Source organism: Alligator sinensis, unplaced genomic scaffold (assembly GCF_000455745.1).
Source record: "Alligator sinensis unplaced genomic scaffold, ASM45574v1 scaffold1097_1, whole genome shotgun sequence".
Classification (NCBI taxonomy): Eukaryota; Metazoa; Chordata; order Crocodylia; family Alligatoridae; genus Alligator; species Alligator sinensis.
The window spans coordinates 576,489-591,105 of NW_005841950.1; the positions used below are offsets into that span (position 1 = coordinate 576,489).

At 47.7% G+C, this 14,617-nt stretch overlaps 1 protein-coding gene across 1 annotated transcript in view; it reads left to right on the forward strand.

The window, feature by feature from the left end:
• The window catches only part of SORD (sorbitol dehydrogenase), a 29,827-nt gene that overhangs the window by 8,337 nt on the left and 6,873 nt on the right, over nt 1–14,617 (forward strand). The window contains exons 5-8 of the mRNA XM_025199898.1: nt 1,891–2,050; nt 7,238–7,356; nt 8,894–8,959; nt 14,027–14,202. Coding sequence (XP_025055683.1) covers nt 1,891–2,050; nt 7,238–7,356; nt 8,894–8,959; nt 14,027–14,202 — 521 coding nt within the window. The remainder of the gene's footprint in view (nt 1–1,890; nt 2,051–7,237; nt 7,357–8,893; nt 8,960–14,026; nt 14,203–14,617) is intronic.

A 14,617-nucleotide genomic window follows, 5' to 3' on the forward strand; every position in this document is an offset into this window, starting at 1 on the left:
TGGTGGAGATGCTGGCCTGGGCCTCAGGACTTCTACTTTCAATCTTATGTTATACAGTAGACTTCCTGAGGTGACCTTGGACAAGCCATTTACTTTGCTCATGTCTTGATTTGTTCTCTGTAAATCGGGCATGGTAGCACAAGCCTGCTTCCTGGGGTGGGGTTGGGACAGAGGGAAGGAGAAGTGTGGAGATCTGTGCATTAAAGATTTGTGAGGTCTTGAGTTAGTATGGTAATATGGGTCAGATGAGAATCTTAGGTAGATGAATACCTGGTTTGGAATTCATAGATGATCTCATTTAAACAGTTTTACATTTAACAGCACCATGGGACACTGGGAAAGGGTGGAGTGGAGGGGTTCAGGATCTTTGCATCTACCTAAAATCCAGGCAGCAATTTTCTTCTGTCTGCCTTGGTCACTGATCTCCCTGCCTGTTGTACAACACACTTCCAATCGACACCAATCCATTTCAGCTGAACCTGGCCCTTTTTTCTAACTCAGGTTCTGAAGTAAGAGGCTCATATAAAACCCTTGGTTCATTTGCCTTCCAACCCAGCTGTACATTGGGCAAATTGGCCTCAGATGTGGTGTGGTTGACAGCTCCCTCTCCACATGCCATGACTCAACCGCTGGTTTCATTCCTCGGCAATCTTTTTTCCTGTGATCTCTTGAGCTGTGCTATTACTGTGATATCCCACATGCCTCACTGTGTATGTATGTGTACTGCTAAGGTGTGCCAGATAGGTGTGTACATGATCATGCATGTCTCCTTGCAGGCAGGATAAGACTTTTCATCAATCCTTATAACCCAGTATAATTAACCTTCTTTTGTTGCACATATGTCAGTAGTTGCAACCATCTTGTATTTCCACGTAGGCACTGGCTGAGTCAGGAGCATGTAGTATATTACTTCTCATTTAAACCACCGTAAATCTGAAGGGATTCTGCTGGCTTCAGGAAGGTTACTGCAGTTTACATAGGTGTGATGCAGTATGGTCTGTAAATTGTGAACATTGAAGAGCAGGCACTTGGTCTTCTTCTATGCTCTGTGCAATGCTAAATGCATTTATAGCACTGAGCAAATAACACTGATATGAAACTGGTGGGTCACCTGTGTGCGTGGTTAGCCTGAGCAGAACTGAGCCAGGGGGATGATTACTACTTAACTGAGAAATGCGTTCACTGGTTGACTTCTAATGCTGAGGAAAACCAGCTAGGGGCACTCAGGCTTTTACTGCTCAAGTCTGTAGTAGCATCTTGTGAGGGCTCCAGCAACCTGACTGTGGGGCAGCCAGACAGCTGTTTCTTGTCCCGTTCTTAGCCATCTGACAGTGTGTAGCTCTCCCATATGGGAGCAAATGGGTTTCATGTTCCATGAGATTCAGGGCCTGATCTGATTCCTGTGCCTACTTCCCTGGCTCAACAGTCTGTCTTTCCTTCCTTCCTGGGGTAGATGTTGTTCTGAGGAGCAGGTGCAGTAATTGCTGATAAAACCCAACATTCACCAGCAGCCCCCATGTCATCTCCTATTCTGATGACAGAAGATGTCACTGCACGACAACCCCCAGCAGCTTCTCCGTTTCAGTAAGCATAGGGAATGGATTGTGTCTTCATCCAGTTATTGTCTGTCTGCATCTGGAATACTGTACTTACCCATGTGCTGGTCTGGCCAGTGTTGAGGCTCCTGAGCACAGCATCAGAGAGATAAACTCAAGGGCTGTCTTTGTCTTGCAGGTTGTGTTTCTAGGACAACAACTCAGCTTCTGGAATCCCTGTTTTACCAGGCTGACCCTCTCTTTCTCAGTGTGGGCATTCAGATTTTCTGGTAGCCATACAGTTGCATGCATCCTCCCACACCAATCTTATGCTCTCCTACTTTCACGCCCTCAGGCGACCGAGTAGCCATTGAGCCTGGTGCCCCTCGAGAAGTGGATGAATTCTGCAAGATTGGACGCTATAACCTGTCTCCCACGATCTTCTTCTGTGCGACACCACCTGACGATGGGAACTTGTGCAGATATTACAAGCACAATGCCAGCTTCTGCTACAAGTTAGTCATGTGCGCCCAATGCATAAGGGAAACCCTGTTCAATTTACTACTGCAAGGGGAATGCAAGTAATGGTGAATTAGCAGTCATGACCAATTAATAGGAGTTGATTACCGGGATTGGCACTGACAGGGGATTGGAACAACAGGGATTGCAACAACAGCGAATTAAACCAGAGTGGTGAATTATCTGATAGGCAAGTTAACCAGTTATACTAGCTATCCCATATGAAAGTTAATGCGTTTCCTACTTGGAGGGGGGAAGGTAAGGAAACACTCACTGCTTGGTTTCCAAGTATATCCAGCTGCTGAAGGAGGAAAGGGCTCTATTAAAACAGAATGGTCCCTGTTCTTTCCTGCTATGCCCTTGACATGGGGGAGGTTCAGACTGAGGCCTAGGTGCTAGGAATCCCTCAGTCTGATCTGGTGCTGAATCTTAGTTTCCATTCCCAGGGATCCCAGTGGGATCAAAGTGCTTGACAGTGGATGCATCTACATGAGATGCTTTACTTTGCAGGAGACTAATTTGGTGTGCAGTAAGGTGTCACCATCTACAGTAGATTAATTTACTGTGCTGCCAGAAAGTCCTGTCAGTATCGGGGTTAGGTGCTGTATGGCTTAGGCCCTCTCCAGTCCAACATCTTACTGGAGGATGACATCAGGATGGGGATCAACGCTGTCACAACCACTCTCCAGTGTTATCTGTCTTGCCTGCCACATTTTTGATCTTCTTTAAAATTGAGAGCTGGTTCTGCTGGCTGATAAATCCAGGCCTGTCCCTTGGAGGAATTTCTTTGTGGGGTTCTACGTCTCCTTACACCTCACCCGTACTACATTCTAGATGTTGTCTGATTTCTTCTTTTGGGCTATGACCCCTTGTCACCAGTATAGCAGTCTTTCCTATGCCACCGGGATCCTGGTCAGGCCCTTGTAATCCATTCAGTAGAAGTCCATAAATGGCTCAATCCTGTCTGGTCCACCACTGATTCAGGATTCATCCCCTTCTATTAACTGACTAACAGCCTTCAAAAGTAAATCAACTTAACTCAATTCCATTAATTCCTTAACCATCTCAGAAGGTGCATCAGCTGAAGTCCTTTCCTTCATTCAGGGTTTATCCCTCTCTATCAGTTCCTTACCAAATGAAAAATTCATTCAAATCCAAGCATTCATTTGGAGTTTATCCCCCTCTATCATTTCATTTAACCATCCTAAAAGGAAAATCAACATAAGAGATTAATTTAAGCCCAGCTGGCTGTACTGCCCTACTCATGGAGGGCTCAGGCTCCTGTGACACACAGCACCCATCTTCTCAAGTACCTACATCAGCCCAGGGCTTCAACCCTTCTTCAGGCAAGCTGCCCCAGCATTCTGTCAACAATCCTCATGTTCATCGGTGGTCCTCCGACCACTCGTGTCTGTTGTCACGCACCCCTTCACTGCAGGGTGGTGAAGACAGGAAAGTCCTCTGACATATTCCTTCCTTGGACACTGCAGTCTCTCCCTGGCTGCCCCTCTCCAGAGCTGGATGTACTGTTCCGGACTCTGTTAGCAAATAAAAACCTAGGATTCCGGACTAGCCCAGGGAATGACAGGACACCTCGTACGATGAGTGACAGAAAGGCTTTATTTACTACAAGTATTCAAAATCAAGACAAGTGAGCCCAAACCAAATCTAAGTCCAGTAATTAGCTATAAGGTGATGATTTCTCACCAAACAGGTGATGAAGAGGTGGTCTGTTTCTCTTTAACTTCTCGAGTAAGTCGGGCATATCAGCAACTGGTGTTGGAGAGATTTCTCACTCTGGAAGCATGCATGCCCTGTTTGCTGTTTTACTGCCTGTTTATACCCTTAGCTTAGCATCTTCAAATCATTCTTTTAGTTGTGTAAATCAAGAGAGAGTCCCAAACAGTAACTGACAGGAAAATCCTGTTAATCAACCTGCTCATTATTGGTTATCAGAAATTTCTAATTTGAATGAGTTACTTTCTTCAGTGACAAGAGGTTATCCAGTTTGGAACATATTAAGAAACTAATTGACAACCAGGAAAAACATACATGTCCTTGGAAAACAAGGTAAATCATGAGAGAAAAACAAAACAAATCAGGAGGAGGAGACACCTGTCACATATGGAGAATGTCTCTTCCTGTACCTAAACACGAGTTAATCACAAAAGAAATATTTACCATGTTAATTAATCAAGGATAAACATTTCACACAGTTACACACCAGACAACTAGGAGCCTGCCTGAAATCATCCTAATTATAGCAAGATAAGCTGGAAGAGATACCTCATTATTTCTTCTCAGATGGCTTAGCCATGAACTCGCATCCTCTTGCATTATACAGTTAGCATCAGTATTCTGTATTTTAACTTTTGTCAGTAGGCCCGAGTTTAGCATGAGTTTCAGAGTCATCAGGCTCCCTCATCACCAGTCCGGATGGAGCACTTGCCGCAAAAAAGTGGCTGGACGCTCCTGGCTCCAGCTCTGCTCCTTTCTCTCACCTGAAATAAATTGGGGGTGACTGTGATTCCCCAGGCACACCTTTATGCCCACTGCTTCTCCCTTCACAGTCAGATACAAGTGGCATCCAGCAGTGCAGTAAACTACTGTACTTAAATGTGTGTGTAGATGGTGGCATTGGGATTAGTTTACTCCAGCTCAGTTTAAGCCAGAGTATATTCAGTTGCATTAATTGCATGTGTAAATGCACCCAGTGTCAACTATTTATATGTCCCTTCAGTGCAAGGTTGTATATCGTGACTCCATTGCTCCCAGCGGAGCTTCCCCTGAAGAAGGCCAAAAGCTCCTCCAGTGATCTGCTTGGGTCAATCTCACATTCCTGGTGCTTACATTTCAGACAGCTGAGCAGCCACATGGACACAACTGCATATGCAGTTAATGCAACTGAATATACTTCAGCTCAATTTGAACTAATCCTGACGTCACCATCTACACATGCATTTAAGCGCAGTAATTTGCTGTGCTGCCAGATACCAGGTATATCTGACAGGACTATCTGTCAGTGCAGTAAATTAGTCTACTACACCCTAATTGCCAGGCACACATAGACAATGATGCTTTACTGTGCAGCAAACTAGTCTGCTGCTCAGTAAAGCATCTTGTGTAAACATGCCCATGGAATCCTAGAATAGACTAGCAAACTCCCCTAGTTCTTGTCTTACTATCCAGCCCCTCCCCCACACACATATGTTTCTTAATCCTGTAAAATGCCTCATATCCTTATGGTACCTACTCAGTTTGATCACCAGGACTTGCACTCCATCTGTGCATGCAACCCCAAGCTTCTTGCCGTCTAAAATTGGTGCTTACCCTTAACATGTCACTTGGTGGAGGTGGCTGCACAGAAAGTATCAGAGGAACTTGATTGGAGCCAAAAATCCTGTGGGCTTTCCTCAGACAAAACTCCCAAGAAAGCCAGTTGACCATGCAGGATTTAACGCATAAACAGTAGAGTGCATAGTAGCCTTTGGCTATAGAATGGTAGAATGGTTTTTCTAAAAAATCACTGCTGTAAGTAATCAGACATTTTCCTTGTCAAAGGGTGGGGAGGGAAATCTTCCCTCACACTTGGAGCATTCTTCAGCTGTGTTTGTATTCAGTATGTGTGCTGATCTAGATGGTATTTCTGCTCTATTAGATTTAAACAAAAGGAGATTCTAGCAGTTGTTTCCTTGTGAGAAGGAAGCAGCGCCTGTTCTGTTGTCTGGTACAGAATTCCTCTGGTAGAGCCAAAGGTTTAGTCATTTGTATCTGAATGAAAGTTATTTTGGCTAAACATTTCCAGTATAGGTGCCTAAATTTCCCCCTCAGAATCTAAAATAATTGAAAATTAGGGGAGGAAGGAACCTCAGGAGGTCATCTAGTCCAACCCCTTGCTCAAAGCAGGACCATCTCCAACTAGATCATTCCCCCCAGGGCTTTGTCGAGCTGGGCCTTAAAAGCCTCCAAGGATGGAGATTCCACCACCTCTCTAGGTAACCCACTGCAGTGCTTCACCACTGAACTAACATTCAGGCTGCCTGAAAAGAAGTGCCCTGCTTTTCACAATGGCCATCAGAGTCAGTCAGATAACTGAGGCTTTATGCTAAGATCAGACCTTTTGACTCCCAGCTGCCCCTAGGTTTTTTTCAGCAAGAAGAGTATTTTCAGCGTTCCTCTCTATAGCTGGACATTCAAAGGCCTGATTTTATGGAACACCTTTCTGGCAAATCCCATTTCCAGTCTCTGTTGTGCCTTATTGCCTTGTGGCTCTCTGAAAGGTTGTGCTGATCACCATGGGGCTGGAGCTTATCTTTTTTGCACTGGCTCTGAAGAGCCTGGTCTGGAGTAGGATCTGACTCCCCACTGCTGCATGCCTTTGGGCATAATTTACCCCAGTCTAAGGTGATGCCATTTTGATTCAGACATGCCCGCATGTCAATGAGCAGTAATATACTATGAGGCAAGGGTTTACCGAGCTGCAAGTCCCTTTGCTTCAAAGTGGGCAGCTCTTCAACTATTAATTTATGGGTCTGATGAAGGGTGCCTCAGAGAGAAGCATTCAAGAGTGGATGGTAGTCACCATATTTTTTCTCCTTCATGAGTAGCAAAATCCTACAAGATGAATGAAGAACAGCCCATTACCTACATTCCTTGAAGACAGGATAGGTCTTTCCTACAGCTCATCATTTAACATCTGCAGCAAACACCAAGTATAATTTTTTCTAAGGCTAAAATGGGATTGTAGAAGTTGCTGATTAGCTGCAGGGTGGACTCTCATAGAATAACTCAAGTATGCCCCACTTTGGGTTTTATTCTAGATAATTTGCATGAAGGGATTTAAGTGAAATATTTGGGAAAATGTACCAAGTAAAGCAGTGGAGCAGATTACTTAGGGAAGCCATGGAATCTTCTTCATTAGGAGTTGTTAAGAAGACAGACATATGTCAGAGCTGACCTAGGTATCTTTATTGTTGCCTCAGAGCAGAGGGATAGACCAGATAATCTCTGAGTCCCTCCAGCCCTATATGTCTATAGACAAAGACAAATGGACATTTTTCTGGCATAATTTAGACACTAACCATTTGCAAACTTGATTGTCAAAATCATTAAACCATTAGTTTTGCTCTGCAGCTGTTTACAGCCTTTTTTGTAAATGTTGCCTGTATTTGTGGTTGTTGCAGGCTTCCAGATAACATCACCTTTGAAGAAGGGGCCCTTATTGAACCCCTTTCTGTGGGAATCCATGCCTGTCAAAGGGCCGGAGTCACTCTGGGAAGCAAAGTCTTCATCTGTGGGGCAGGTGCGGTATAGCCTATGTCAGCCATTGTGCTCTCCATTTGTGGTGAATGCTCCAGCTAAGGGAATCACAGGGTGCCTAGTGCATTCCATGCTGAGAATTTGAGTCTTTACAGCTTGCATTTCCATAGTGAGGCTATTTCATATTTCTCATAACACAAGAAATAGAGGATGCGCAATGATGTTATTAGGGAAGCAGGTTTGAAACAAACCACAAGAAGCTCTTTCCACATAGTGTATGATTGAATTGTGGAACTTATTACCACAAGAGGTGCAGACACTGGTCATTTAATTGTGCTCAGATTTATTCAGAATAGGTGCATCAGTAGGTATTAAGCATGATATTTAGGACTGATACCTACAAATTAGGACTTCTAAACTTCTGAACACTGGATGCTGCAAGGGAAAAGAGGCAAGGACAGATCAGTCTGGATAGTACCTGCATATTTACTCTTCCCCTTTGCAGCTGCTTTGGGCCACTGTAAAATGCATCCTGCTGGGTTAGATGGACCTATGGTCTGACCCAACATGGCAGCTGTTACGTTCTTATGAGGCTCAAGGTGGATAGGGGCTGCATTGCTCTACTTCATCACATTTTAACCAGCCTTCTCCAAACTATATTCATCATACACACTGAGTGCATCTACATGTGCAATTAAAGCACCTGAATTTTCTGAGAGACAATTCAGGCTCATTAAAGCACTCCCCAGTGAACATCTGCGTGTGCACTCCTGTCAGGAGTATATTGAGCCCGACAGGAACAGCCAAGTCCAGGCTCCCCTAGGTGCCAATCTCAGGCTGTCAGGAGACATGGGGGCTTAGCCCCAAGCTCCAGAGGGTTGTGGGGGAAGCTGTTCTGGCTCAGTAGACATCTATGTCCTAGATGGGGGGTGATTGGGCTGGCCTCAAGCTCTGGTTCGGGGTGGGGGGGAGCTTTACTGGCTAGGCGGGCAGCTTCCTCCCAGCCACGTGGAGACCAGGACCCATGGCTGGCAGGCAGCATCCTGCTGAGCCAGGAAAACCCTTCCCCCACCCCTCCCCCTGTAACCCCCTGTTGCCTAGGTTTACTAGGAGCAATTTGCTCCCAGTCAGCATCTACACATGCAGTTTGGCACACTAGTTAATGCACTGTTTTTCTAGTACCTGTATCTAGCACATCAGTGTTCTGCATAGTAATTGCTGCACACATGGAGATGGTGATACTCTACTGTACATTAGATTAGTCTAATGCACAATAAAGCATCTCATGTAGACGCATCCGTTCAGGCTAAACAACCAGGCAGGCTCATTCCTAGACACTCACCTTAGTTGGTATTTCCTTCACAGTAAGACCCCAGCCTGGAGCAGTAACTGCTGGGCCAGCAGATGTGTCCTGCACTCTACGGCCAATCATGGCACTGTCATAGTCCCATTGCTGTTCCTCCCTGGAGCACTATAGGTTCTCCCCTAACTTGACCAACACAGGTTTTAATCTATATTCATAGCATAGCTGATGGTTTATCTTCATTCTTGTATTTTCTGTTTCTCCTCCTTTTGCTCAGGACCCATTGGGCTGGTTACCTTGCTTATTGCTAAGGCAATGGGTGCTGCACAGGTGATAATTACTGGTAAGTTCTTCTTTTAACCTCTAAAATACTGCCTAATTCCTATATTTAACACCTTACAGACTGTCTAGTTTCTAAATGCTTCATGAAAGTGGGGGACAGTTGCAGGGGAAGGGAAGGGAAGGTTTATACCTCCTAGTGAGTGGGGATGGGGTAGAGTTCCTGTCTGGAATCAACCTGAGCTTGTCAAAGTCAGCTTTCCTAAAGTCAAGGACTTCTGCTTTGCTGACTGACGTGCCTGCTTTACGGTGGATGGTGAAGCTGATCAGCTCATGGTCGCTGTCTCCCATGGTCCGGTGGCTGTGATGCCGTGACCGGTGTGTACTGCATTGTTCTGACCAGTCTCACTCTTGCATCATGTTTCCCCATCTATCTGATGTGCCTGGCTTTCTCATCTTATACTCCAGGTGTATCTCCACCAAAGTGCCAGCTGTGATTGCAGATGCAGACTTATCTGGGCGAGCTTTAATCCATCACATAGTATAGCTACATTAGCAAGAATTGTGCAAGTCTGGGTATGTACTAGAGTGGCTTAGGTGCCTTGAGCTCCTTGCTGCGATGGCTTCACAGCTCTTGGCACTTGAGCTGGCTGGATTACCACTAGCTCATGCCTACTGCAGGCATAGCTCTTGACTGCTGTGTAGACTTCCCTGTAGACTGTAAACTCTTTGGGACAGAGACTGCTCCTTTGTTACATATTTGTACAGCACTTAACACTAGCATCAAAATATATGCCTTCAGAGCATAAGGCAGTGACATTCAGAAAAACCGAAGCTAGCTGTGAACAATGTTTGGCACTGGAAGCAACATAGCTGCATTAGCGTGGTGCTCTGCCTGGACTGATGCAGATGTAGTGTACTCGGGTACCCTAGCTAGCTTGTGCAGAGCAAGCTTGTGTTTTTGTGCAAGGTCCTGCTAGGGTACTGCACTGATAGGCTACCCTGACTGTTACTGCAGCACAGATAATAAATAGCAATGATTATGCTGGGAGGGAGTAAATTGATCACTGTCCATTTAACTTATCAACCATGCCAGCCAAATTCACCTCTTGCCTCACAGTTCCTTAAATGACAAACCAGACCATCCAGGCAACTCAAATGGAAACAGATGTTTCATAGTTTCATAGTTTTAGGGTCTGAAGGGGCCTAATAGATCTTCTAGCCCGACCCCCCCGCCAGGGCGGGAGAACAACCCAAAAAAACCCCAAAAAAACCTAAAAACAAAAACGGGACTCAAATGAGTCCAGCCAGGTAAGTATCCAGCCTCTTCTTAAAGATCCCCAGGGTAGGGGTCAGCACCACCTCGCTTGGAAGTTGGTTCCAGCTCCTAGCCGCCCTAACTGTGAAGTAGTTTTTTCGGATGTCCAATCTGTACCTCCTCTCCATCAACTTGTGCCCATTACTCCTTGTTATGCCAGTGGGGGCTAGGGGAAACAGCGTCTCCCCCAAACCCTTCTGGCTCCCCCTAGTGAGTTTATAGACGGTCACCAGGTCCCCGCTCAGCCTTCTCTTGTGGAGGCTGAATAGGTTCAGGTCCCGCAGTCTCTCACTGTAGGGTCTGCCCTGTTGTCCCCGGATCATGCGGGTGGCCCTCCTCTGGACCCTCTCCATGTTGTCCACATCCCTCCTGAAATGGGGCGCACAGAACTGGACACAATACTCCAGCTGCGGCCTGACCAGCATCGCATAGAGGGGGAGGAACACCTCCCTGGCTCTACTCGAGATGCACCTGTGGATGCACGACAAGGTCCGGTTAGCCCTGCCAACCATGACCTCGCATTGTCGGCCCATGTTCATCTTGGAGTCAATAATGACACCAAGATCCCTTTCCGCCTCCGTGCTCTCAAGTAGGGAGTTCCCCATCGTATAAGTGTGCTGCTGGTTCCTACTACCCAAGTGCAGCACCCTGCACTTGTCCGTATTGAAACACATCCTGTTCCTGTTTGCCCACCCCTGTAACCTATCCAGATCCTTCTGCAATCTCTCTCTCCCTGCTAGCGTGCTCACCTCCCCCCAAATTTTGGTGTCATCAGCGAATTTAAACAGGTTGCTTTCCACCCCAACATCAAGATCGCTGATGAAGAAATTGAACAGCGCAGGCCCCAGGACCGAGCCCTGGGGGACTCCACTACCCACCTCCCCCCAAGTCGAGTATGATCCATCCACCACCACCCTCTGAGTGCGACCCTTCAGCCAATCTGCAATCCATCTGACTGTGTAGGCATCTATGCCACAGTCGCCTAGTTTATTAATTAGGATGGGGTGAGAGACGGTGTCAAAGGCCTTGCTGAAGTCCAGAAAGACTACATCCACCGCGACACCTGCGTCCATGGCCTTTGTGACCTGATCATAAAAGGCAATCAGGTTGGTCTGACATGATCTCCCCCTAATAAATCCATGCTGATTGCCCCTGAGCATCATCTCGGATGCCGGCCCATCACAAATGTGCTCCTTGATGATCTTCTCAAAGAGTTTCCCCAGGATTGAGGTAAGACTGACGGGCCTATAATTGCCCGGGTCCTCCCTTTTCCCTTTTTTGAAGATGGGGACCACATTAGCTACCTTCCAATCGTCTGGCACCTGGCCCAAGCACCACGATCGCTCGTAGAGCCGTGCCAGGGGCCCTGCAATAACCCCAGCCAGCTCCCTCAGCACCCTGGGGTGGAGAGCATCCGGACCCGCTGACTTGAACGCGTCCAGCCCCTCCAGAAGCTCTCTAACCCGGTCCTCCCCAACCTGAGGTCTGAAGGCGATCCCCTCGCGTCCGGCTTCTATCACAGCAGGGAAGTCCCGGTCCCTGCACAAGAAAACGGAGGTGAAGAATTGGTTAAAGAGGTCCGCTTTATCCTCTGACGCAACCACCAGATTGCCCCGCATATCCTGCAGGGGCCCCACATTACCCGGCGCCTTCTTCATCCTCCCAATATATTTGAAAAAGGACTTTTTGTTATCCTTAATCCTGGACGCTAATCCGAGCTCTATCTCCGCCTTGGCCTTCCTAACAGCCCGCCTGCAGGCCCGAGCAGAGGAGGTATACTCCTCTTTGGAGATTACACCCCCCTTCCACCGGGCGTACGCCACCCTTTTGGCAAGCAGGCATTCCCGGACACCCTTGGTGAGCCAGGGGGGCTTTTGGACACTCCTGCCCGCCTTGCTTCTTGTCGGGATGGACACCCCTTGGGCCCCGAGTATCGTTTCCTTAAGGAACGACCACTCCTCTTGGACGCTGAGTTCCTCTGCCCTCAAGGACCCCAGTTCCTCTCCCACTAATCTCCTCATCTCACTGAAGTTGGCCCTCCTGAAGTCTAGGGCCACCACCTTGCTGCGGGCCCTTGACACTCTACGCTGGATGGTGAATTCCAGCACGCGATGATCACTATTGCCCAGGTGGTCAAGAACCTGGAGGCCTCTTACCAGGTCGTCGCCTGCGGCCAGGACCAGGTCCAGCAGAGCATCTCCTCTGGTGGGACTGTGCACCTCCTGAATCAAGTGGAGGTCCTGCAACTCGGCCAAGAACCTCCTGGAGCGGTCCGTCCCGGCTGACTGCTCCTCCCAGCAGATGTCCGGGTAATTAAAATCGCCCATGACAACTACATCCCTTGCTTTTAGTGTCTCCGCAAGCTGGCCTGAAAATTCCCTGTCCAGCTCCTCCTCCTGATTGGGGGGTCTGTAATAGACCCCCACCGTCAAATCCCTCTCGCCTTGCCCCCCCTGGATCTTGACCCAGAGCACTTCAGCTCGCCCTTCCCCTGACCCCATACTGCTGGCAGAGGATGTGTAGTGCTCCTTGACATAAAGTCCCACCCCCCCCCCTGATACCCACAGGCATGCCAGAATAAGGAACATGGCTTTAAGTGAAGAGGTAATGTACAGGAAGAAAAAGTAACTATAGTATACTACATACAAGTAACTTTTTATATCCCCGGCGAGTCTAGTTTAAAGCTCGCCGTACGAGATCAGCCAACCTGGAAGAGAAGACACGCTTGCCATTAGGGGAGAGATGAAGCCCATCCCGCCCCAGCAATCCCCCCTCCCGAAAGCATGGGTCGTTGTCAAGGAACCCAAGGCCTGCCCGGCGTTGTTTAGGTCTTTCCTGTTACTGAAAGGGAAGAAGCTCTTCTTGGCCAGAATGGCTGACCAAGGTGACAGGGCTTTAAATTAGTATCACTGCGGGATGAGTGGTCAATTAACAGTTCTAGCCCAGGTCATGTCAACCACAGTATTAACAGGTTAGGCCCAAGGGGACCTACTCTGACAACAACCCAAGCAAAGATCATGCCCCAACACACAGGGAAACGCCATTTCCATGGCAGCCATTTCCATGGCAGCCTCACAAATGCCAGGAGTTTGGGAAACAAGCAGGAGGAACTGGCTCTTCTCCTGAGCAACAAAGATTATCCGTGACATGGGGTCGGGCCTGCAGATCGGACCTTCCAGCCCTCGCAGGAGGGAGTCCCCGATGACTAGGACCCGGCGTTTCTTCCTCCTGGTGTTCTCTCTCCTCCCAGTCTCTGTCTTGCGTGGAGCGGCATCGTCCCCTGCTATGTTATTAAACTCAGACTAGTAAAGGGGACCTAGCAGAAAAGAAAGGAGGGAAAGAACACAAGGTTGAGTTCACTACCAAGTCTTACCTCCTCTGTGATCTCCTCCCACCCACCCCAGGATCACAGCATGCAGCAGACAGCAGATCTAATTTTCACAAATCTGTTTTCAGTGTGAGTGATTGAGGATCTAACTTAATATAATCTTTGTAGGGGGTGCACCGCCATGCTCAGGAGGTGCACATGCACCTGTGTGCACCCTCTACGCGTCACCCCTGTAGCCAGGTTCCTCTCCCTCCTTTCAGGCGGCCAAGACAATGCCTGGGCTGGGCCCAGAAAGGATAGAGAGGGAGGAAGCAGTGATGGCTGCAGTTTGTTAGCCCAGGCCTCAACATTTGGTCCTCAATATCTTTGAAACCCTTATCCCTCATCAGGAACACACTTGCCTCAGGGCTCCTTTGCAATAATTTCCTTTCTTGTATGATGTTCCAGCCAGCTCCAGCTTTGTGACATGTTTCTTTCTCCCCCAGATTTAACTGCCTCTCGCCTGGAAAAAGCCAAGGAGATTGGGGCAGATTTCACTCTTGTGGTGAAAAAAGAGACACCACAGGAGCTGGCCTCCAAGGTACAAGGCTTGCTTGGCTGTATGCCGGAGATAACTGTGGAGTGCACTGGGGCACAGGACTGCATTCAGGCTGGCATTTATGTGAGTAGCTCCTACCATGGGCATCCATCAGCACTGGCATTTGTTTGCGTCTTTTCAGGTTGATTAATCAGAGTGAATGCAAATAGGTTTGAACAGTGTGATGATAGTATTTCAGTGCCCAGACTCCTTTCCCAGCAGAACAAAGTCAGAGTTCACCAACAGTAATTTCAGCCTACTTCTTCCAGGCAGCCATGTACAGCCTTGTGGGTGACCTTACCTTATGGCAATGTCCGAATCAAGATGTGTCAGTCTTCCTAAGCAGTGTGAATGGTAGGACAAATGCAGGCCTCCAGTGCTTTATGGGAATGAAACACCCTCTGACTTCAGCAAGACTTGTGTGCACAGGACTACCAGCAAGATTTGGTTCATTGTGCACAGGCCAAAATTGTGAGATTTGCTCTTACCCCTGGTGCAG